Source organism: Hesperophylax consimilis, chromosome 10 (genome assembly GCF_061612785.1).
Source record: "Hesperophylax consimilis isolate HC1 chromosome 10, BYU_Hcon_1.0, whole genome shotgun sequence".
Classification (NCBI taxonomy): domain Eukaryota; kingdom Metazoa; phylum Arthropoda; class Insecta; order Trichoptera; family Limnephilidae; genus Hesperophylax; species Hesperophylax consimilis.
In genome coordinates this window covers 3,764,195-3,787,537 of record NC_142845.1, presented here as the reverse complement: position 1 = coordinate 3,787,537, position 23,343 = coordinate 3,764,195, and the positions used below count along the sequence as shown (strand labels likewise).

Below are 23,343 nucleotides of genomic sequence, written 5' to 3'. Positions count from 1 at the left end.
TGAAATTGAAATTAAGTTAAATAAAATGAAGTACAGAAACAGGTGACACGAAGATGGAGAATCTGCTGCAAGAATCCTGGGTGGTGAGGAAACTGGACCAGCTGTTGCAGCGAAAGAGTGCACCGCGCCCACCAACAGTGCCAGCACGAGGTTCATCATCCGTCCAGGTATGTGTCTGCTGCTAATTAAGCGCTGTCACAGTATCCTCACATAGATAACAAACCTTGGCACCGCTGTGACGTTCGACAAGTCCATCTCCTTGTACACTTGTTCCTGGTGATTATGTTAGTAGTGCATTGTCCCGCAATAAAAGGCAACGGACGGGATAATAAATTACCCTGAGCACTTGTTCAGGCTTTCAGAGTTTCCAAGAATTCCATTGAAAACATCTGGCGTACCTACAGTTACCAATTCTCGTCAAAGTTCAACTTTTTAGAATATTTTTTAGCACAATTTTCGATTATTCATTTTTAAAACACTGCACTTTAATCACTCTCTCGACAAGAAGTTCTACCATAGACGAGATGTTGAATGCTCAATCGGCCATTACAACTAGGCTAGACCTGCTCATTACCTCTCGATCAGTTCCTGCTCCTACTATGCCACTACATAAGGAGACTTTCTCCTATGCTAACGCTGCTGCTAACCTGCCTGCTTCAAAAAAGATTCTGGTGAACGGTCATGAACGACCGATTCCTCAGAAACCGCTGACTGTCCTATTCTATCCTCAGGTGCCGGAGGGTAAAACTTCGGAGGACACTCTGAAGAAGCTTGAGAAGGTTCTCAACCCTAGACAAGATGACTTGTTGATGACCAGATTGTTCGGTCCCGCAAAATCAAGGGTGCTGGCATGGCTTTCCAAGCCAGAGACAAAAAAGGATTGGAGAACATCAGGAAGGCCGAAGCGAAGCTCGCTGCAAATGGTCTTAAAATGATCAATCCACTTGGACGCCTTCCCAAGATTGTCTTATACAATGTCCCTAAAGGAGAGCAATCTGCAGACCAGGAGCTCTTCTCTGAGGTCTTTACCAATAATCTAGTAGGTCAAACGACGCTTTCTCTTGAAGATCATCTTAGAACCATGCGGCGAGTTTCGCTTTTTGGCAAGAGAGACACTCCCACCATGAACATGGTGGTTACATGTCACCCGTTAGCCAGAAAAGTTCTCACAGACAGCGGTATGTGCTTCCTTGGATGGAATGCCTGCCGTACTCGGGATTATACGGGGGCAACCAGGTGTTTCAAATGCCAACAATATGGGCACATTAGTAAGTATTGTCAGCAAGACAATGAAACCTGCCGTCACTGCGCCACTTTGGGGCATAATTACGAGACTTGCCCTAAGAAAGCCCTTCCCGCTGTCTGTGCCACTTGTACACGTTTCAAAAAACCTGCCGACCATCCCACAGGGGATAGAGATTGCCCTGCCCAAGCTGCTGCAATCAATGTACAAGTGAGGATGACAGACTATGGTTCAAGTTAATCTTATGGCACTGGCAACTCTACATGTTTCTTGTTTCTTCTTTCTAGCATATACTTATCTACTTTTATAGTAATCCACACAATGTGTTTCATATGTTTTTATTTTTACTTCTTTTATCTAATTCTCTTATTATTATGATTGTTAAATTGTTGACTTTATATTGTTTATTGCGATTGTTAATTTTCATCTATTTAATAGACACTAATGTTTTCTGACTGTATGTTTTTTTTTTTTTTTTTTTTCTTTTTTTTTCTTTTCTTTTTTTTTCTATCTTAGATCTTGAAATCATTCAGACCAGAACTGAACTCCATTGCTTGTTTTGTGTTGTTTGATATCCCCATAATGGGTTGTTCACGGACCTACTCCCCACATAAGCTCACTGAAGCTCTAGCACTTATGGAACTCTGCCAGACATCTGTGCCACCCCTGAGGGTGGTTGTGGGTCAGAGAGAAGTCCGTGCTGACCTGGGTGCCTTCCGCCCTGCCTCCGACTTCCTGACGCTTTTCTCCCCTAGGGTCTTTAGGGTTAATCCCTATCATCCCATATACTTTCTTCTGGGCGCCACCACGAGGTCGGCTTAGGGGCGCGGCACTTGGACCTGCATTTGTCTTCTCAACCACCACCAATCCATCCTCGGGACTGCCAGCTGCGAGGCATTGAACCACTTTTCTTTTGTGTTTTCTTTTTCTCTTGCTTACAGCTCACCTGAATTCGGTGACCACACGATATTCGCGATGGTTACTGATCATGTATTTTTTTCTTTTTTTTCTTATTTACCATGTACTTCTCATCTCTTTTCTCTACTTTAGGTTGCTGATACTTTGGTACAATATGTTCCTTTTTCTTTTTTCTCCCTTTTTTGTTCTCGTAAATAGACTGTGAATTCTACGCTTTCTAACTTTGTCCTGATTTTCTATGTTTATTTGTTCTTGTTTTAAATTTTTGAGAAGTATTCATTGATCATAACACCCATTGTAGTCACTCATCTGTAAGCGCTTGCATACCGCTTCCTAACACTGTATGCGAAGGTCTAACTTCACTTTAAATTGTAGAGCCGTTTATTCAAAAAAATTAGATTCTTGCGAGAACTCCGAAGGGGTGACCATAAGTCACCTATACCGGGGTGGGAAAGTGGTGGGTAACTTCAATGCACTTTAATCACATTACTATAAAGTTCTGATTACTAATTGGTAAGTTAATTTAAAATGTTGATTCAATGATTCTTTTAACTAATTTCAAAGAGATGTTGCCTCGTTTCCCTTGAAAATACTAAAAAAAAAAACACAAAGCGGTTGGAAGACGGCATGACGCGTCCAGCTGCCACAAAGGGCGCTAACTCGGGTAAAGTAAGTCGGGTACATCTCTTAACACCCTGTTTACATTATATTATACAATTTTATTATTATTATCGATTTTCTAGATTATTGACATTTATTAGAAATGTAAATGTTATTTTTTATTACCTACTTTATCAACGTATATTAATTGACAATGATTAAGATTACGTTAACGTTACAAAATATAATGTAACTACATAATATATTTACAATATATAGTGAATAAAAATCCCATGACAACACAAAGTAAAATGAACATCCAATTTTAATGGAATGAACATAATGCCGTTACATTATAATTCTATAGATAAATTAATAATTTTTTATTGGTGATACCAAGAAAAGAATTCAATGACTGACAGCGCGATTCACCCCAAAATATGGGAGTCCTCTATCATGCCGAAAGTATTTGTAGTTAAAAAACATAATTGAAATAAGTAGTAAAAAAATTATAATATTTGAGAAAAAAAAGTATAATGATGCAATATCACCTTCACCATTTTACCGCCTTACTACTTATAATCGCTGTGTAAATATTACACAGCGCGTAAGGTCTGATTAATGAAAAACTGTCCTTGACTTAGTGCCACGGTTTAATCGGCCTTAAGGCCGGCTTAACTATACCAATGGTGAACCAGTGCATAAGACCCAAATATATAATCACATTTGAATATTAATTTCGTTTCAGCAATGATCACAGTTTTATTTATACGACTTTGGTTGATCGATGATGGTATTACTTTTTATTATATTTGTATATATATGTTTATTGATTTATTTATTCAAAAAAAAATTTTTTAACATTTATTTATTTATTTATTTATTGTTTGAAACATTTACAGAGTGTTAACAATTATTACATTTATATTATTTCGGTGGGAATGTGCACATATATTAACACCCCAATTAAAAATGTTCACAGCATGCGTAAAGTTTAGTTGATATTAGGCGGAGATGCTAGTAGTGAAAGAAAAAAAATACAAATATAATAATAATTAAAAAGAAATACAAAACATGAATATTAAGTATGAAATATAAAATATAATAAATTTACAGAGAAAGGATAAGGAAGAAAAGTAAAGAAAATAATAAAGCAATTATATCTCTTAACTATTCTCCATAACATATCATGGTAGAAGATGGTTGATTTGTTTTTTAAAATATGCGAGACTGTTTGCAAATATATCTATAAGGTCGCATTCAACTGTATTGTACAGACGACACATTCTAGATAGTGGATTGAAATATGCAATATTGTTATTAAATATATCAATATGGAATATATTTTGGCTCCTTAAATTATGTCTATTAGGGACTTTAATATGAATATTGCTCAGACAATTAGTGGTAAGAAGTTTATCGTGAATAATTTTATATAAACATATTAAGTCTGCAAATTGTCTTCTTTTTTCCAATGTCGTAAATTTGAAGTTTAGTAGACGTTCTTCATAAGATTTGAGTGAGGCATTTAATCCAAGTTTATATGATAACAGTCTTAGGAATTTTTTTTGCACAGATTCAATACTTTTAGAATATTTTATATAATGTGGGTTCCAGATAACACTCCCATATTCCAATTTGCTTCTGACCAACGAGTTGTATAATGTTATAATGGATTGGGGGTATTTAAATGGTTTCGATATTCTATGAATGAATCCAATCATTTTCATTGATTTACTTATAATATCATTTATGTGTACCTCAAACATAAACTTTGAATCAAGAGTGATTCCTAGATCTCTTATAGTGGTGACTGCATTTAATCGTACATTATTAATGGAATATGCAAAATCCTTTCGTTTTCTGTTACGAGTAAAAGTAATAATGTAACATTTTTCAATATTTAAAAACATATCGTTTTGAATACACCAGCTATTTAGTGTGCAAAGGTCTTCTTGAAGCTTAACATGATCAGAATCAGTGGAAATTTTGCGGTAAATCTTGAGATCATCGACAAATAGAACAAAATCACAGCGTAACATGGGGCCAAGGTCGTTAATAAAGATTAAGAAAAGCAGTGGGCCAAGATTGGACCCCTGGGGTACGCCTGATGTTACAATTATGGGAGGTGATTCGTACCCATTAATAAGTACTAATTGTGTTCTATTTTCTAAGTAAGACTTAAGCCATCTAAAAAGATCACCGTGAATACCTATTCGATCAAGCTTCTGTAGTAGAATAGAATGGTTAACTTTATCAAATGCCTTTTGAAAATCTGTGTAAATGGCATCTACTTGAGTTCTTTCATTGAAAGCATTACAAACATAATCACAAAAGTCAAGAAGATTTGAATTTGTAGATCTGTTGGGAACAAACCCATGTTGATTGATGCATAATTGCGGTTTAAAGTGTGAAAATACAGAAACATATATTATAGATTCAAAGACTTTCGCAAAACAAGATAAAATGCTGATTGGTCGGTAATTTTTCACAAAAGATTTATCACCAGATTTATGTATTGGAACAATATGTGCATTTTTCCACAAGTCTGGGAAAGTTCCTGAAGATAGTGATTCATTATATATTAAAAGAAGTGGGTTGATCAACGCGCTGGAACAACATCTTACAAACAAGGGAGGTATTTTATCAGGTCCTGGGCCTTTGGATGTATCGATTTTTTCTAAACAAGATTTAATGGTTTCCTTGCTAACATTGATTTTTCCAAGATTAAATTGGTTGTTTTGTGAAACTTTTGGCATGGCAGTATATAACAAGGGATTAGATTGAGTATAAACGGATGCGAAATAATTAGAGAAAAGATTGGCAATGTGTTGTCCATTATCTGCAGATATAGAATCCAGGTGCATTAATTTAGGAATGCAATTGGTAGTACGCAACGATTTTGAGTATGCCCAGAAAGCTTTTACATTTACTTTTATGCCTTGTTCAACAGAATTTGTATATGATAAATAGCATTCTTTTTGCATTTTTTTCGATCTTTTTCTTAGAATACCAAACTCAGCATAATCTAGTGGGTTTTTATATTTATTGGCCCGCAGTCTTACTTTATTTTTCTCTTTGAGGAGCTAAAAACATACTCTGCACATCTCACTAGGGCATTCCTGTATCAAATATATATTTATTATTATTTTATGTACAATTTGTTAACGTATATGCATTACGACTTTTCGTCTCTTCAAGTGATTGTTGGATTGGGGTAGTCAGCACAATTTATTTCCAATGCGGAGGTGCTCTGATAACTGCACCCGTCCCTCCAGGAACATTTCTGGAACGCCGCAATAACTCGGAAGCCGGAAGAGTTGCCGATTGAAATGCATTGCAGTCTGACAGCTAGTCTGACAGTCTTGCAGTCTGACAGTAGTGAATGATATACAGATGCGTTGAAGACTTGTCATTAATATTCTTAGAAATTTTTTTTGAAGAATTTTCCTTTTCTCTCCAATCAATGATTTTTTTTAATTGAAATACTACATATTTTTAATATCAGTAAGTTTTAACGGTAACTCAATAATAGTATTTATTTGTAACTTTTGCCAATTTATTTTTTTAAAGCGCGTTCTTCTTCATTCTCGTCCTTAGATAGTAATTTGGTTTTATTGTTAATTTCTTTCATTGGTGTCATCTCTTCTGAAACAATAAAAATAAGAATGACAAATAAACACAATCTAGAAAAAATTTTGGTTTTTTTCAGAGGAAGGACATTCAGTTTAACTGTTGACAGACCAAGATACCAAACAAAACGTCTGTAACCAAGTGGGTCTTCCGACGAAACATTGCATTTTTCTGTCTTATTAGCTTTTAAACTCTAGAAATCCCATTAATTAATGATAACTTATGTATTTGTGCATAAATACGTAAAATACTAAAATTATATATCAAGTATTTAAGCTGATATAAAGAGGATAGGAATTTTGGGTAGTACCTACTCCCCCACTTGCAAAGTCCCATGCAAAGTTGTGCTGAAAAAATGAGGAGGGACAAAGCATAACTATGAGCCAGTGAGACTATGGCATCTCCAATTGCGGTAACTTCTGAGGCTGAAGGTTGTTGGGAGGAGAAGGAGATGGGAAAAAAATAGGAGGAGGGGACCTGGCTATTCAGATCTGGTCACCAAACACGACTAAAGCCATTTCAAGCAACGTTTCAATTCTGAATGGTGGTGTTACACCAGGGTGATAGTGAAAGTATCTTTCACTCTGGAAATATGTCGCAAGTACAATACATACAGGGTTTTCCAATAAAAGGTGTTATTTTGATATTCAATCGTAAAAGATCAATGGTTTCGTTACTTGTGTGGCACGTAGCGCCGTCTTGTTGAAAGTAAACGTTGTCCAGATCAATACCATCCAATTTCGGCCATAAAAAATCATTAATCATTTCCGATAGCGCAATCCATCCACCGTAACTGTTGTTCCAGCCTCATTTTCAAAAAAGTAAGGTCCAATGACTCCGCCGGACCATAAACCGCACCACACAGTCGTACCAATAGAGTTACTTTTCAATAATAACTCTTGGGTTTTCCGAGCCACAGATGCGACAATTTTGCTTGTTGACGAAGTCACCGAGGTGGAAATGGGCCTCATCACTCAAGATGAATGGCATTTGATTCACTTAAGTGAATTTTAATAATTTCAATGCGTTGTTGAAGCGTGTATCGTTCCATTTTTATTAATAACGTAGTTTCTACTTGTCAAATGTCAACAAATGACAGCTTCAAAAGTAATATCTACCGAAATAGCGGGCTATTCAAAATAACACCTCTTATTGGAAAACCCTGTATTATTTTAAATGAATAAATTATTGCTTGACCTGCTCTAAAAGCATTGGTACAATTTTAACACATTGGCAAATCGTACAATTTTTTAATGTAGGTATTATAATTATTTTACGACATGTGCTTATTACATAATATCTGATTTGAAAGAGTTGCAACACAAATTAATTTAGCAAAAAAAAACAATAGAAGCTTCAGTTTGACGTTCAACAGACACTGTTCAGTAATTTTGTCAGTTAACTTTTTTATAACACTCGTTAATAAAGAGTTATTTTAAAGTGTCGTAATTTTAACTGGTCAACCTTCTGATATTGTGGGACTTGTCACTTGTCGGTGTTATAATATGATTGCCTCTTTATGACCTCTACTAAAATTTAACCCACTTTCGATATTCGCTATTGCAATAATAATTGCAGTCAGCTCCGACATCGAAATGCACAAAAAGTAGATTTTTTAACAGACACATCAACTGATGCAAGTTCTGTCAATCACCCAAAGAGTGCACATCATCCCGTATATCAATTTCATAATATTAAAAAGTGCAACGTTTAATATTAGTATTGTAATACACCACTGTGCACAGAGAAAAACGACTATTATTGAACATTAATAATCTCTTCAAATTATTCCTAATCCGGTTAAATAAGTTTCCTTATAAACTTTTATTGAAATACGAACTTATTATCACAATGTCAGAGGACGTGGTCATAAAAATTCTAATTTATTCGCATTTCGTCGTTGTGTATTATCAAGAAAAATGTAAGTTCATGAACACGTGTTCCAATATGTTAGAAAGTTTCTAAAAGTTATCTAAAATCAGGAAACGGCCTGCAATCACGTTTTTAACCGGATTACCAATAATTTGGAGCGATTTTTAACAAATTAGCAATATTCGTTTATATCTGTGTACCATCAGTATTAGCGGATTGCGTGGTTAGCTAAAGTCATTTCAAGCGACGTTTCGATTCTGAACGGTGGCCTTGCACCAGGGCGATACTGAAAGTATCTACTACTCTGAACCGTGCCGTAAATATGCTATAATTTAAAAAAAATATATTAATTAATTGTGAATTAACACAACCCGCGACCTCCGGAGACCGTCATCTAGACTTCATATATTTTAGGATTACCAACTTTGTTAGAGCACTCTCAGATAGGTTTACTAGGCTAATAATGGAATAAACTCCCAGTAAAGCATTTTATTAGTAAATGGGCATGCAGTCAAATTCATTATGGTAAAAAAAGTCTCACTCATTTTTCTCCGTGTAGGTACCTACTTCCTCAAAACCATGTCACCCTTCTAATTCCCATCCCTCATTTCCTACCGTAACATTCCTCAAAAGGGTATGGCATAGTTCCACTCGTTCTAGAATATTAAGACTCTTTTACAGTATCAAAAACAGAATAAATATTTTTGTAATTATAGATTCAAGGTGGCACTCATAACGTTGTTATTATCAGCTAGCTGATTTCTGCAAATCGTGTATTTATACTATCACAACATGCAAAACATATTCCGTACAGGAAAACAAGCATAATGTCTTATTAATTAACATCAGGGCTCATAATACCGGTTATTCTTGTTCAGTTATTCCCTTCTAAGGACGGGTTATTTCAAATAATTTGAACAATTCATCAATTCAATTTCAAAGTTGATTTTCAAGTTCTGTGAAGGTTCTATTCAAGTTATGTTATTATTTCAGATTTGCAAAGCCACTGGCCAATAATGATACGTATAATAATATATCTTGAACAGAACCTCCAAAGAACTTGTAAATCAACAAATTTGATGAGTTTTTCTAACTCTGTGAAATAACCCGTTCTAAGTATTACTAGGTAAATTATTCAAGAAAATTTATTATATGATATATTTAAATAATAAATACTGTGTAAATCAATAACACCTGCATACTCGTACTTATCTGGAATTACGCTACAATCTTAACCCTTCAGGTTTCTGGCATTTCCTGTCAGAAGGTAAAACTTCCTCTTTGCAATAAAATCCAAATAATGGAATATTTCTGAACATATTCAAAAAGTAAAAACTGTTTTTAAAATAAGATGAAATGGTCTTACAAATAGCATTGTTAGAAATAGACATATAATTCTTGAAGTATTAAAATTTTGAATTCAAACATATTTATATATATTTTTTAATGTCTCATTTTACGTTTTTTCTAACTAAAATGAATGATTACGGAAAAATACACACATTCATATTAACCTCACTTTTTTGTCGTTTCGCATAAAAATAATTCATAAAAAGTTTAATTTTTTTTTCTAAAATTGCATTGGGAAACTTTGGTTTCATAAAAGGGTACTTTAAAAATTTTCTGTAGTTAACTTCCAGATTTTAATATTAAGTGTGATGTTTTCTCTTTCTAACACCGTTGAGATCATTTTTCTCACCTTGATAATAAGCGAGACACAACCATTTCTATGAGACCTAATATGCGCTGTTCTCAAAAATGAACAAATTAGTCTAAGAGGTTAAACTCACAAACTATTAATAATAATAATATGTTGATGATTTTTATAGAGTCTTCTTTATGCAAAATCACCTCAAAGGTGCTGTACAAATACATGATACAGTTCTACAATTTTCTATCTCATTACTAACTATAGACCAGTCAAACTTTTATCAATTTATGGTTGTAACAGATTGCATCCACGGGTTAGTCGATCACCAATCCAAAGTCATGTGTACAACGCAATTTATTGATTACAATTATATTATTATTATTATTATTTATTTACATTTTATACAGGCAGATAATATACAGTACTATACTTACCTGGTAGGTCACTTGAGATTAAAACTGTTTATTATTTATTAGAGAAATCTAGATAGGGTTCGAACGCTGAGGACATAATTAGAAAACTGGACTTTCCGGAATTTATTTTAATGATGTATTTATGTTATTTAATGATCATGTTTAGGAAAGGAAAAGCAAATTTTATTATGGACGGTACTATAGTACAAGGTTTTGATAAGAATTCATCTTCCCAAATGTGATCCATCCCTCGGTATAAGACAGATTTCGAATAACATAAATCCAATAAGAAAAGTGTGATTACTATGTACTATAGGCAATACAAGAATGCTACTCTCAGGCAGGTATATTTAATTTAAGGGAATGAGAGCTTAAAATGTAAGTTTTTAGTTTAGAACTGAATTATGTTGGACTTGTTATGTATTTTAGTTCTGGGGGGAGTTTATTCCAAGCCAGATGTTCAGCAAACATAGTATTTGGCTTGCGCTTAGGTTCCATCAATCTGCCCATAGCTGATGATGTTGTTGATCTAAGAGTTGACTGCCTATTGAGATAACACTTCGTTTCAACTTAATTAGTACAGAGTCTAGGTAAAAATGTGATTTTATAAATTACAAAGTTCGTTTTTCCGTGAAACTTTGGTCATACGTTCGGCTTGGCAGTAGATACATTATGAAGATCTGCACTGTCCGTCCAAAATAAAGTGATAAACTATTTTACTTCACGGTACACTAGAGAAATGGACTATTTTCCGCGGCCTAAATTTAATGCCTTCAAAAGTTAATGTACTTTATTAGTACGAATAAGGGAAATCAAATTGTAGGATTTTTTTATATTGTGCTCACTCACTCACACTCACTACGTGCGTCACTGTTTAGCAGTCACTTACCACGTTTTAAATATTATTTTTTCTTGATGTAATTTAAGTTGAAACGAAGTTTTATTTTCATAATTTATGCCTGGTGTGGGATTATAGAATTTTACCTGAGATATCTACATATTATGTCACGTGTAAGGAAAAATGATTGTTGGTGTAACACCCTGAATAAAGGATACCCAGGATTCTAGAACAATAAAAGCCACTAGAAAAACAATATCAAGAGAGTATCAATTCACGGGCTTCAAGGCTTTTACGTACCATTTTTTTTGTCGAAGAAATCAGATTCATTCCAAGGCGCTTTCTCTGAAGATCCAAAGAAAATATAGAATAAGTTTGTACAGAAGGCGATGGATGCTGCAATGAAAAATACTTTCCTCCACTGTGCAGGATCCGTCTGAAATAAAAGTCAACAAAATTAAAACAATTTTATTTATCATTTAGGATGTTTTCGTCCAAGATAACTTAACGTTTTTTTTTCTTGGTGAAAATAAAATTTTAAAAGGCGTACAAAAGGAACTGTGATTTACTAATATATTCTTTATGAAGAGGTTAACCCCACAAATGGTCTCATATAAATCATTGTGTTTCCCTTACTGTCATGTTTGGAAACATGAACTAAACGCTTAGAAAGAGTGAACACCATGCTTTATATTCAAATCCAGAAGAAAAATTAAAATATACACCTCTATTAAACCAAAGGTTCCGACCGCGATTTGACAGAAAATTATGAAACTTCATGATTTTTTTTTATATGAAAAGACAAAAAGTGACTTGACTTCAATGTTTTTAATACATTTGTAAAATAAAAAGTGTTTTTTTTTGCCATCAGTAGGTAATTTTAGTTCAGTATAAACGTAATGTGAGACATTTTAAAACTTTTGTATGTTTGCATTGAAAAAATTTATATTATTTTCTAATATTAAAATTTGATAACGTATTTTATCACCTCTCAAAAACACTCGAGTTCATAAATATTCCATTTATTTCGATTTTATTGCAAAGCGAAAATACTCCGACCATTATACAGAGGGCTGAGGGATTGAGGTTAGATATGGAAATTGCCTCAAATTCTCTGACCAGTTAACAGCCAGCCGGCGCACAATGGGGTAAGAAATTACATTTTCATACAATAAACAAAAAAATAATTAATCTATCTTACAATATCACTTCATAAGCAAATATCATTTTAGCTGTAGCACAATGGCTTTAGTAATATGAATAGTATAAAGACACATAATAAAACTTATGTACGTATTTTTTGTTGTTGTTAAATCTACCTTGCCTCAACAAAATTTTCACATTAAAACATCCCTATAAGCTATAAGTTAAAACCATGTGATTGCCCCAGTGTGCGGCTGTGTCATACCCAGCGAATTCCACACATCGGCGTAAACTAGTTCTAGCGAGAGCTATGGATGTCATCGACGCTCGTTCTTTTTTTTCTCACGCGTTTGTTTGAAAACAAAAATAAACAGAATATACTAGCACGACGACGTCACGTACGGTCTCTCGCTGGTACTAGTTTACTAGGGCCGTTGGTTTCTTGAATTTGGTGAATTCGGTTCAGCGTCATCAGTAAGTGTACGGGAAGACTGACATTTTTTTATGTGACAATTTTTAAAAATACTTACGTCATCTTTGAGAATCAACCCTGCGGTGATTGGAGCCATTGTGCCAAAGGAATTAGATACACAATTGCTGATGCCCATCAGCGTTCCAGCAAAGTTAGGGGATATGTCAATGTGATTCACCTGGAATTTAAAAAATACACTTCTTGAGTAGGTACATCTATCTCAATGTATAAAAGTAGAGCGCAGACCGTACATGTTATTGATATGTATAATTAAATCTATAAATAAAGAACAATAATGTAATAAATGGCACGAGATCTTCATACTCTAAATGATATTTGTCTAAACTCAAACATTAACATTTTTTCGGATTCACTGCCCAAATTCAAACGTGGTATCATGTCAATAATATAAGCTATTCAACTCGCATACATACAGACACACACACACAAACACTCACACATACATTACACACACCTACATACAACACACGTCACCTGGTAATTATGGAATAAACATACCACTTAGCAGACATTACAAGGAAACATATCATAGGTACACAACATAAAGTGTCTAATTCCTGTATATTGTTTCATCACTGTAAATCATGTACTGTTTGTACATGAATTCTATAATATAAAATAAATAAAAATAAAATATGCAAGTTTCAATTAATGTCAATATGTTTTCCTCGGTGGCTCAAACAAAGGCCACTTAAAATATCGTTGTAAAGTGTTTTACTAATGCCATAATTTTTAACATTGTATTTATTTTTTTATGGCTTTTTTAAAGAGTTTTATAACACCCCAACTTCCTTAGCCAGCTGAGGAATTGAACACACTACGCCTGGGTGGGAACCAAACACGATGTCAACTCAGCCACCAACTGGTAGTTTACCGGTGAACAGTAAACATACTGAGTTAATATTAGAGAAAAATGAATACGTATGCACAAATACAATTACAAACTGATGACATTAATACTAAGGAAACTAGATATGACTTTATTTACACGTTTGTTGTAGGAAGGCAAAATACCCACACTGATCAGGTCAAGGATAAAATCTTCATATCAATTGTTTATACGGCATCTGAAGAAAATGTGATCGAGGTCGTCTTCATCAAGACGAAATTGGCACATGGCAGAAACTTAACTTAAAATAACTCAAATAAAAGTGTTATTATGATTATAAATTACTGATTGTTGACATTTACTAAAAAAAGTAATGTTTTTGTTTCATTTATGACATTGACAACTTATCAAGATAATAAATAACAATATGTTTATTTTAATTAATATAATGTTGCAGTTGATAAAATGTTAAAATAACATATTCACATTATTGATTATGCATATAAAACATATTATTTAAAGTTTAGACTGAATAAAATGCATATAACAACACTTATTTTTGAAACATTCAACAAAAGAATTGTATATTAATTTAATATGTTCAATTTTCTCTCTTTACCATCTGGCCATGAAAATTACACTTTAAATACAAAATGGTAGAGTCAGTTTCATTTTTGTTAATACGTTATATTGATATATTTATTTTGTGAAAATTTGATTTTACCGATTTCCCTCCATCTAGAAAGTTATCGATGGGTTAAAAACAGCGATTTTCATAAGGAAAGAAGAAAGGAGACCGTTTTCATTTCTGTGATTTTTCTATGAATGAATCTGACAGTACACAACTCGCATTGTAATATTACCACTCAGTCCTCAAAAATAAAATCTGATTAAGAATGACCAGCAAATTATTATAAGCAATAATTACTCGTCTGAAATATTCATACAAATTGAAAATATCTCCCGAGTAAAAATAAATACCGCTGACGGGAATTGAACCCTCACCTTCTGATGTCCAGATGCTCTGGACCACTGAGCTACGTCGGCTTATTTCCAACAATTACTGCTTATTATATTTTTTCACTTGTAAACAACTAACTTTATTTTTGTAGAGAAGGCTTTGTTAAAGCTAAATTTCCCACTAGATGGCGTCGAGACATATTACATCTACATTTGTTAGTGAAATATTTTGACTTATCAAATATTATTATTTTTTATGAATGAATGTTAATATGACAAGGTTTTTTATGCATAGCAGAAAGTATAACAAATTATTATAAGCAATTTTTAGGCGAATAATTATTGCTTATAATAATTTGTTATCCTTTGTGCTATGCATAAAAAACCTTGTCTTATAAACATAAGTTTATTATTAAAAAAATAAGAATGACTTGTCCTTTTTTTACAATGGCGCGCTAATTGCTGGTTGCAGAAAAACTCAACTATAAATCCCAAATCAGGTAAACTTGTTTCCAAAATCAAATCAAAATTGTTACATTATTTAGTTACAACCTTTTACAAATGTGTTATGATTTACACACCTCACTCATTTTTCATAGCTATGCAACCGGTATGTAGGCGGTTCGGCTAAAAACGAACATTCAGACCAAAAAACCACCGCAGACCAAAACTTACTTTGTCGAACTTTACTTTTCTGCGGGGGGTTTTTTATTTCAATGTGCGATCTTCGGCGGTCAACATGCGACTGATTCGTATTGTATTCAAAGCTTTCTAGAAACCTTCCGGTGCCAAAAATATGGTTATGTAATTTGCCTTCAACTCAGGGAATTGATGCACAGATTTATCTATTTTTAATTAAGAAAACACAGATACAGACAGTAATAAACAGTACAGTAAAAATAAAGCCTATCATTTGGAATTTCCGTGGTTACAAAGCTTAAAATAAAAATAAAATATGGCAGTAAGTTATATAGTCAACATTAATTATTTTTATTAATTAATTTATAATCTTAAAGTACGTTATTCTTGAATCTCCTTCTTAGCGGGTACTTCGGTTTGTATTTCGTTCATTGGAGTCGTTTCTTCTGCAAAATAAAAAAAATAATTACAAGATCTGCCTTTAAGACTATTATAATATTGACCAAAAACTGATTCTTAAATATACGTTCGAGAAATTTTTTGATACCTAACTTAATTACTTTGTAAGGAATGTAAAGTCATGAATGTAAAACAAATTTAAATCACAAAAAACAATTAATAAATAGTTAATAAACGACGTTGTATTGGCAAAACAGTGTATCTGTTTGGTTATCCTGGTAGACTGATTTATTTTATGTTACATTGTAATGTCTGCACCAAGGTACCTAAATCCGTCAGCCACCAAATAATGGAACGGAGATTTTAAATAATAACTATTTTTGTTTTCTTTTATATTATTATTGTTTTAATATTATTACTACTTTATGGCATATATGTATATCATTGTATTATAATGTGTTCTTATTTGTATTATGTTGTCACACAAAACCAGATCGAACGACTTATTAAGAACACCACACTGTAAAGCCAAATATGCGCAAAACTCTTCAAAAGTACGTATTTGTAAAACCCACAATGCCTCTAGAGATGTAGACATTTCCAAGTGTAACTTGGAAAACATATAAAATGCAATTTACTAAACTGATAACTTAATTTTTTATTTTGCGAAATAATCCTATCATCTTAGTTTATTTTATTATTGTTTATTATAATCATGCGAAAACTGCAAAAACTACTAACTGAATTTAATTGTTTTTATAACATTTTGTAACTCCTTATAATGTTTATTCTTTATATTTCTTTGTCAGTTATAAATATATTGTATAGGTGCAAATATTGAATCAACGACTAGAATTAATGGAACATCATTGGTCTAAAATTGTAAATAATTGCTGTTTATGCTCAATATATAAGTGATTGTTTGTTTCCTAAATAAAGTAAAATAAAAAAATGATATGGGCATTTGCCTAGTTTGTGGTATGGAAAAAAAATGTTTCGATCATGCAAGTGTTTATTTCCGTTACAGCACGGTGCCATCGTCAATTCCTTGAGAAGTAAGGTCAATAAAAAAATAAAAGTAAGTTCATGTGACGTAACTCGACGAATGGAATTGGCCAAAATGAGGTATCTATAGATACGGCATGTTGCCATAACATGGACGAACGATGTCAAAAAATCTAAAGTTTGTTTAAGTAAGTGTCTCAATGTATTTTACAGAAAATAATCTGAAATCTGCAGCTAAAAATACTTTCTAAACGCATTCTAAAATTATGAGGTAGATTTTTAAATACCAGTTTTGTCATTGAAGAACTCAGCTTCATTCCAAGGCGCTTTCTTGGCTGATCCAAAAAACAAGTAGAATAAGTTGGTAGAGAATGCAATTGACGCTGCAATTATAAACACTTTTCTCCATTGCGCTGGGTCCGTCTGAAAGATAATTTTTATAAAAATTACTAAATGGTAATCCATGTTTTTTTGATAAAATTTGAGGATCACTCTATATAATCACTCGCCTAAAAGGTTTAGCAAATGAGTATACAAATGACGTCGACATTTTTAACATTACAAATTCGATGTTTAAATCGAACCTAAACAATTGTTTTGAGTCAAAATATCATTTGTCAAAATTTTGCATTTATTTATTATATTTGGATATTGATAAGGAACTAAATATTACATTATACATAGGTAATGTACCTATCTATTGCGTATCTTGCAACAAATCTTTCCCATATTTTTGGTACTAACTTTTTTAATTTAGAAATTAGTTTTTAACTTAAATTATTTTGTTAATTTTGAATTTGAAATATGATATCGACAAATAAGACCTTTAATAAATAGGTCCCAATGAGCGAGTAGATAAGACACGAGATTCTGGGTTCGATTTCAAGTTGTGTCCGTTTTTTTTTGTGTCTTGTTCTGTTTCATGTTTCGTTTAGATTTATTAGTAGTATCTTCTTCTTCAATAATAAAAAAAATCATTTTATTTTAGTTGGGACGTGTTGATTCGCAGAATTTGAACAAATGATCAAATTTCAATGTTAAAATTCAAATTCTATTGAAATTCTGTTATTATTTCACCATGATTCGGTTGTTTCACAGTACTTTCATAATAACAGAACTTAAAAATTACTTTCACAGAACTTGAATATTAACTTTAAAATTTGATGAATTCTTCAAATTCAAATTTAAGTTTTGTATCAAAAAGGGGCGCAACCGTTATTCTTAGGACGGGTTGTTTCGGAGAATTTGAACAATTCTTCAAATATCAAAGTTAATTTTCAAGTTCTGTGAAAGATTTTTTCAAGTTCTGTTTTTATTTCAGTTCTGTCAAGCAACTAGCCTATACTGATATAATAACAGAAGTTGTATAGGACATTCACAGAACCCGTCAATGAACGTTGAAGTTTGATGAATTGTTCAAATTCTCCGAAACAACCCGTCCTTAATGTTAAAAAAAATTACATCTGTGACGGAAGTGAATCAGTAACAGTTTTTAAAATACTTACATCATCTTTGAGAACCAACCCAGCAGTGATGGGTGCCATAGTACCAAAACAGTGAGAGAAGCAATTGCAGACACTCATCAAAGTGCCAGCGAAGTTAGGGGATATGTCAATGTGATTGACCTGGAATTACAAAATGTTAAATTCCAAATTACATCCATCGGTCAAATAATATAACATATTGTATTGTTGCCATACGTTATTTTCAGTTTCTATTACAATATTAGTAGGGAGACCGGGGACAGTTTAAACAAATCTATTGCTTGATTTTACATTTTTATATGATCCTATAAAAACTGTGACAGCATGCCAACTTCCTAATAAAATATAATTCATTCAGAATATATCGAGAGCACGCGTTCATTTCTTAATAGACATCATGATGGAATATGATAATATCAGTGTGTCAATATCAATATCAGTATTTGTATGAACACGTGTTTCGTTGTCCTCATAAAACATTCACTTTTGACTGTTACTTTTTAGGAACTCTTTCAATTCATTTGTTTAACGTCTGCAGGCCCATTTTTAACAGGAAAACGAAAAATTTGACCAGATTTTTAATAAATTAGCAATATTTTATATCAGTAAGTTTTCTCCGTGTATTTTCCAATGTAGGATTATATTGATATCCTAAGAAGTAATAGTTTTAAGCAATATTTTGATTGCATCTATAAGAAAGAAAATCTCAAAACTGAAAGATTCAAATGTCCCTGTGCCCGGGATAGTGAATTAGGCCAGTGGAAACACAATGAAATGGGCGCAAAACATTATTGAAAAATTATTGGGCATTAAAAGCATTCAAACAAATGAAAATATACCAATTTTTTATATGGTGAACACTTCATAAGACCAATAGCTTACTATCTTCAGGATGACTGACACTGAATTCCATCAAATAGTCCAAATTTGCGGTTTCTTCTTTAGCTTCTTAGTCATTTTTGTTTTGTTCTATATTTTTGTATTTTCTTTTGTGCTTTTTCATGTTTTAATGGGCGCAGACCATCCGTCTTTAGATTCTTGCTCGTGGCCATCTGCAACAGAATTGAATACAGATTTGCAAACAAAATTCGTTCGTACCCACCCTATACCTTAATTCCTTAAACACGATTTGTTTCAACTGACTCCATCAAAAACTCCATCTTAAAACAATTAACAAAGACAGCAAATAAATATAGCCAAAATCGGGTACTTACCTACAACTACGTGTTTCCGCGTACAAAAACACTTTTCCCAATTCTGCCAAAGTTGAGTTTGAGCATCAGAAATACACGTAAATTAAGCTTTGTCTTTGTGACATTGTGTTTTTGTGCGTGAACTAGATAATTGCCCTGTTTCAATTGTCCCCGTCTTTCAAGTATTCCCGATGTACCCTACTTATGTACTTTACACGGAAAAATTACTTAAAGAGAAAATGTATATTTAACGGTTATGGCGGTTACTGATCGAGAGGTAAGTCTCTCGACTAGAAATCCGAAGGTCGCGGGTTCAAATTCCGGCGTGCAAAATTAAATTGTATTTGTTATTTTACAATTTATTCATTTAAAATAATATATAGTATACTTGCGGCACATTCCATAGTGAATGATACTCTCAGTATCGCCTGCTGTAAACTTTGCTTGAAATGGCTTTAGCCGTGTTTGGTGACCAGATTTGAATAGTCAGGTACTCACCTACCTTCCTCTTCCCTATCTCCTTCCCCTACCTACTACCTTCAGCCTCACAACATACCCCAATTGGGAATTCCATAGTCTCACTGGCCTCAGGGAGCAGTTCGGGCAAAATACAAATAATACATCAACAATTTCAAATAAAAGACGGTATCTTGTTAAACTCGTAGACTTAAAGTTGACAAAACCATTTAAAAATACAGACCCAATCCTTAGACTTTCGTTTCCTTGTATTGTTGGTATTTACATTTTGCCATTTAAATAAAGATATCTCTAACTTACTAACCACCATGACCATGCCACGCATGGGTAGGCAGATAGGAGAGACCGCTAAACAACTCGATCTTGCCTCATTCACATTCATACATCATCTCTTCCGTTATTCTGAATCTTGACATGGCCCGACTGAAGTATTTAGTTCACTCGATTGCGCCATTTCTTCTCTGGGCGTCCCCGACTTCTTCTAGCATTCTCATTTGCGTCATATATTCTCCTTACACTCCTTTATTCGTTCTTCGTTCTACATGCCGAAACCATCTAAGCGTCCGTTTTTTAATAATGCTCATTAGGCTTACATCAGCTTTGCATTCTTTGCGAATCTCCATATTTTTCACACGATCATACATGGTTTTATCACATACACGCCTCAGTGATTTTATTTCTTCTTCACCTAATTTCATACCTTACTGCCATACATCAGGGTAGGTATCAGCACTCCATTATGGACTGTTAACTTCGGTTCTTTGGACTTTTTTTGTTAGCGTCAACCGCATTCAGTCCTCCGTGGAGTTACCTGCATTTACCCTTCTTTCAATCAGTGTTTAATGCAACAGCACGGCTCATAACCGGGGTTTCTAAATATTCGCACATTTCAGAACACCTTCGTAACCTTCACTGGCTCAAGTGCCCTGAAAGAATCCAGTACAAACTGTGCTGGATGGTGTTTAAATCCATCAATGAAATGGCCCCACCCTACATCTCTGAACTATAATAATAATAATAAATAACTACCTAGCTCTCTCATTAAAAATTTAGGCGTATTAGATCTATCAAAAAATTTAAATATAAAGATGCAAAAGTCGGTCACTTTGAATACATGTAGGATAACGAAAGATTTTTTAAATATTTATGTTGAGGGATCAGTAGGATTTATAGGCCCTGTTAGGAGTTCTACCAAGCCGAACCTCCGATATGAAAATATCTGGAGTCGGTGAATTATTTTCCCATTTGATCCCTGGTGAGTTGACGTGTTGTTCTTGTATTGTTTTGTATTTATTTTGCTTATATATTGCACTTGCATAGTGTTGATTGACTAGTCACTAGACGAACATTTGTGAAAAAGTGTGTGGAAGGGTTTAGTTTTTCCTATGGGGAAGATTTAACCCGGACATAAAATCTGAAGTTTTAAAAATAAAAAATGATTTATTGTCTTCTTTTCTTAGTAATATATAGAGATTATGATATCCTCACTGGGATCTCCCGTGCTGAGGATTTCATTTACATATTATAATTTAATTATAAGGAAATTAATATTACAACAAAGTTACATATGAATTTAATTATGAACGTATATCATATAGTATATATTTTTTTTAAATAATTTTAAAATAAGTAAGATAGTGTTTTTTTGTATAGTTCAGTTTAGTAGATTCTGATTTAGTCTGTGTTTGATATCAGTATATTTTCTATTTCAGATCTCCCTATATTAAGTATCCAGTTTTTTATTTGAGATTTAAATGTTATAATGTTGAGGTTTTTGAGTGAGAGTGGTATTTTATTGTAGAGTTTAATACTATGATATAAGAAGCTATTTTTGCCCAAAAGTTGTATTAGTAGTTATTTGTTGGATAAGTTTTTGAACATGAGATATAGTGTTTCTATTGTCCGTGTTTGTTGTTATTTCTTGGCTTTTGTACTTATGAATGTAAATGAGTATAGTTTTAGAATATAGTTGTTTAATTGACATGATGTTAAGATTGGTGAAAATTTCGTCAGTGCTAGTTCTTACAGGAACTTGCAGCATAATTTTCATTATGGCTTTTTGAGTTTTAATTAGTGGGTTTAGTATATTTTTATTTGCACTGCCCCATCCGATAATACCGTATTCTAACAATGATTGGCAGAGAGCCATGTAAATTTTGATTAAGTCTTTTTTAATGAGCACATTCCTGATAGTTTTGAAAAAAAACTTATTTTTTAATTGTATTATCTAAATAGCTAATGTGATTGGTCCATTTTAAATTTCCATAAATTTTTAGACCTAGATACGTTATATGGTCAACGTTTTCTAATGAATAATATAATGCAATGCGTCCCGGAAAACACTGGTCTATGGCAGTCAACTCTTAGATCAGCAACATCATCAGCTGTAGGCAGACTGATAGAACCTATGCGCAAGCCAAATACTAAGTTTGGTGATCGCGCTTTCGGAGTATCTGGGCCAAAGGCTTGGAATAAACTCCCTCCGGAACTAAGATCCATAACAACAGAATTCAGGTCAAAACTAAAAACTCACATTTTTAAGCTGTCATACCCTTAAATTAAATATACCATTCCTGAGAGAAAGTCCAGTTATTTCTAATTTTCCAATTACATCCTAAATCCTGTATCTAAATTTCGCTAATAAACAATTAGTTAATATTAATTAAGTGTTAATCTCAAGTGACCTACCAGGTAAGTATTGTACTGTATATTATCTCCATATATAGTTAGTAATAACATAGATCATTGTAGAAATGTATAATATATTTCTGCAGCGCCCTTGATGTGATTTTGCACAAAAACAGCGCCATACAAATCATCAAAATATTATTATTATTATTAGTGTAAAACAAAATAATAAATCAAGGTAACATAGTTGGTGTTCTTCAATAAACATATCTCGTTAATTAAAACATTCCGACAGTAATTGAAATGTTTAATTAATGTAGTAATTAAGTTGCTCTTGTCAATTAAAACATATTTCAAAGTTCTTTATGGAATCATCACAATGGATCCGACATGACCATGTACTGCTTCTGTGTTTATCTCCACATGATCTGCGGTTAAAGTTATTTATCATTATATTGTCATTGACCGAATATCATAAACAAGTGTTACGACTTCTATGCATTGTACATTGTACAATCGGGTGATAAAAAATCTTTGAAACTAATTCAATGTTATCTTGGCAATAGTAAATAATTATACACTGATTGATGTCTGGGGTTATTTATCTTTTGAAAAGTACGGAAATGTGCAGTCAATGTCAAAAGTAGGTATTCACAAGATAATATTTATGTCGTGTAATTGCAAACGAGAAACATATTGAATCCAAAATAGTTCACCTTGTTTGTGTGTTTATGCTAAAGGGTTCAAAACGACAACATCTCGTCAACATTGATGTTGACGATGAAGAATTAATTCAAACAGCATAAACAACGAAGTACACAATTTTATTTTCAGAGTTTGGAGAATATTTCGAAGGTTGGCTTCTCGAAAATCAAAACAATTTACGACTGAAAATGTGAGTTTATTTTATTTTTTATATTGTTTC

At 33.0% G+C, this 23,343-nt stretch overlaps 1 protein-coding gene across 1 annotated transcript in view; it reads right to left on the bottom strand.

Moving 5' to 3' along the window:
* Positions 1-1,870: 1,870 nt before the first annotated feature.
* LOC149420198 (putative inorganic phosphate cotransporter) overlaps positions 1,871-23,343 on the bottom strand; it is a 93,151-nt gene continuing 71,678 nt past the window's right edge. Inside the window, exons 9-11 of the mRNA XM_089636316.1 lie at positions 12,842-12,961; positions 11,469-11,604; positions 1,871-2,130 (exon numbers count right to left, since the gene is read on the bottom strand). Of these exons, the coding sequence (XP_089492442.1) occupies positions 1,871-2,130; positions 11,469-11,604; positions 12,842-12,961 (516 nt within the window). The remainder of the gene's footprint in view (positions 2,131-11,468; positions 11,605-12,841; positions 12,962-23,343) is intronic.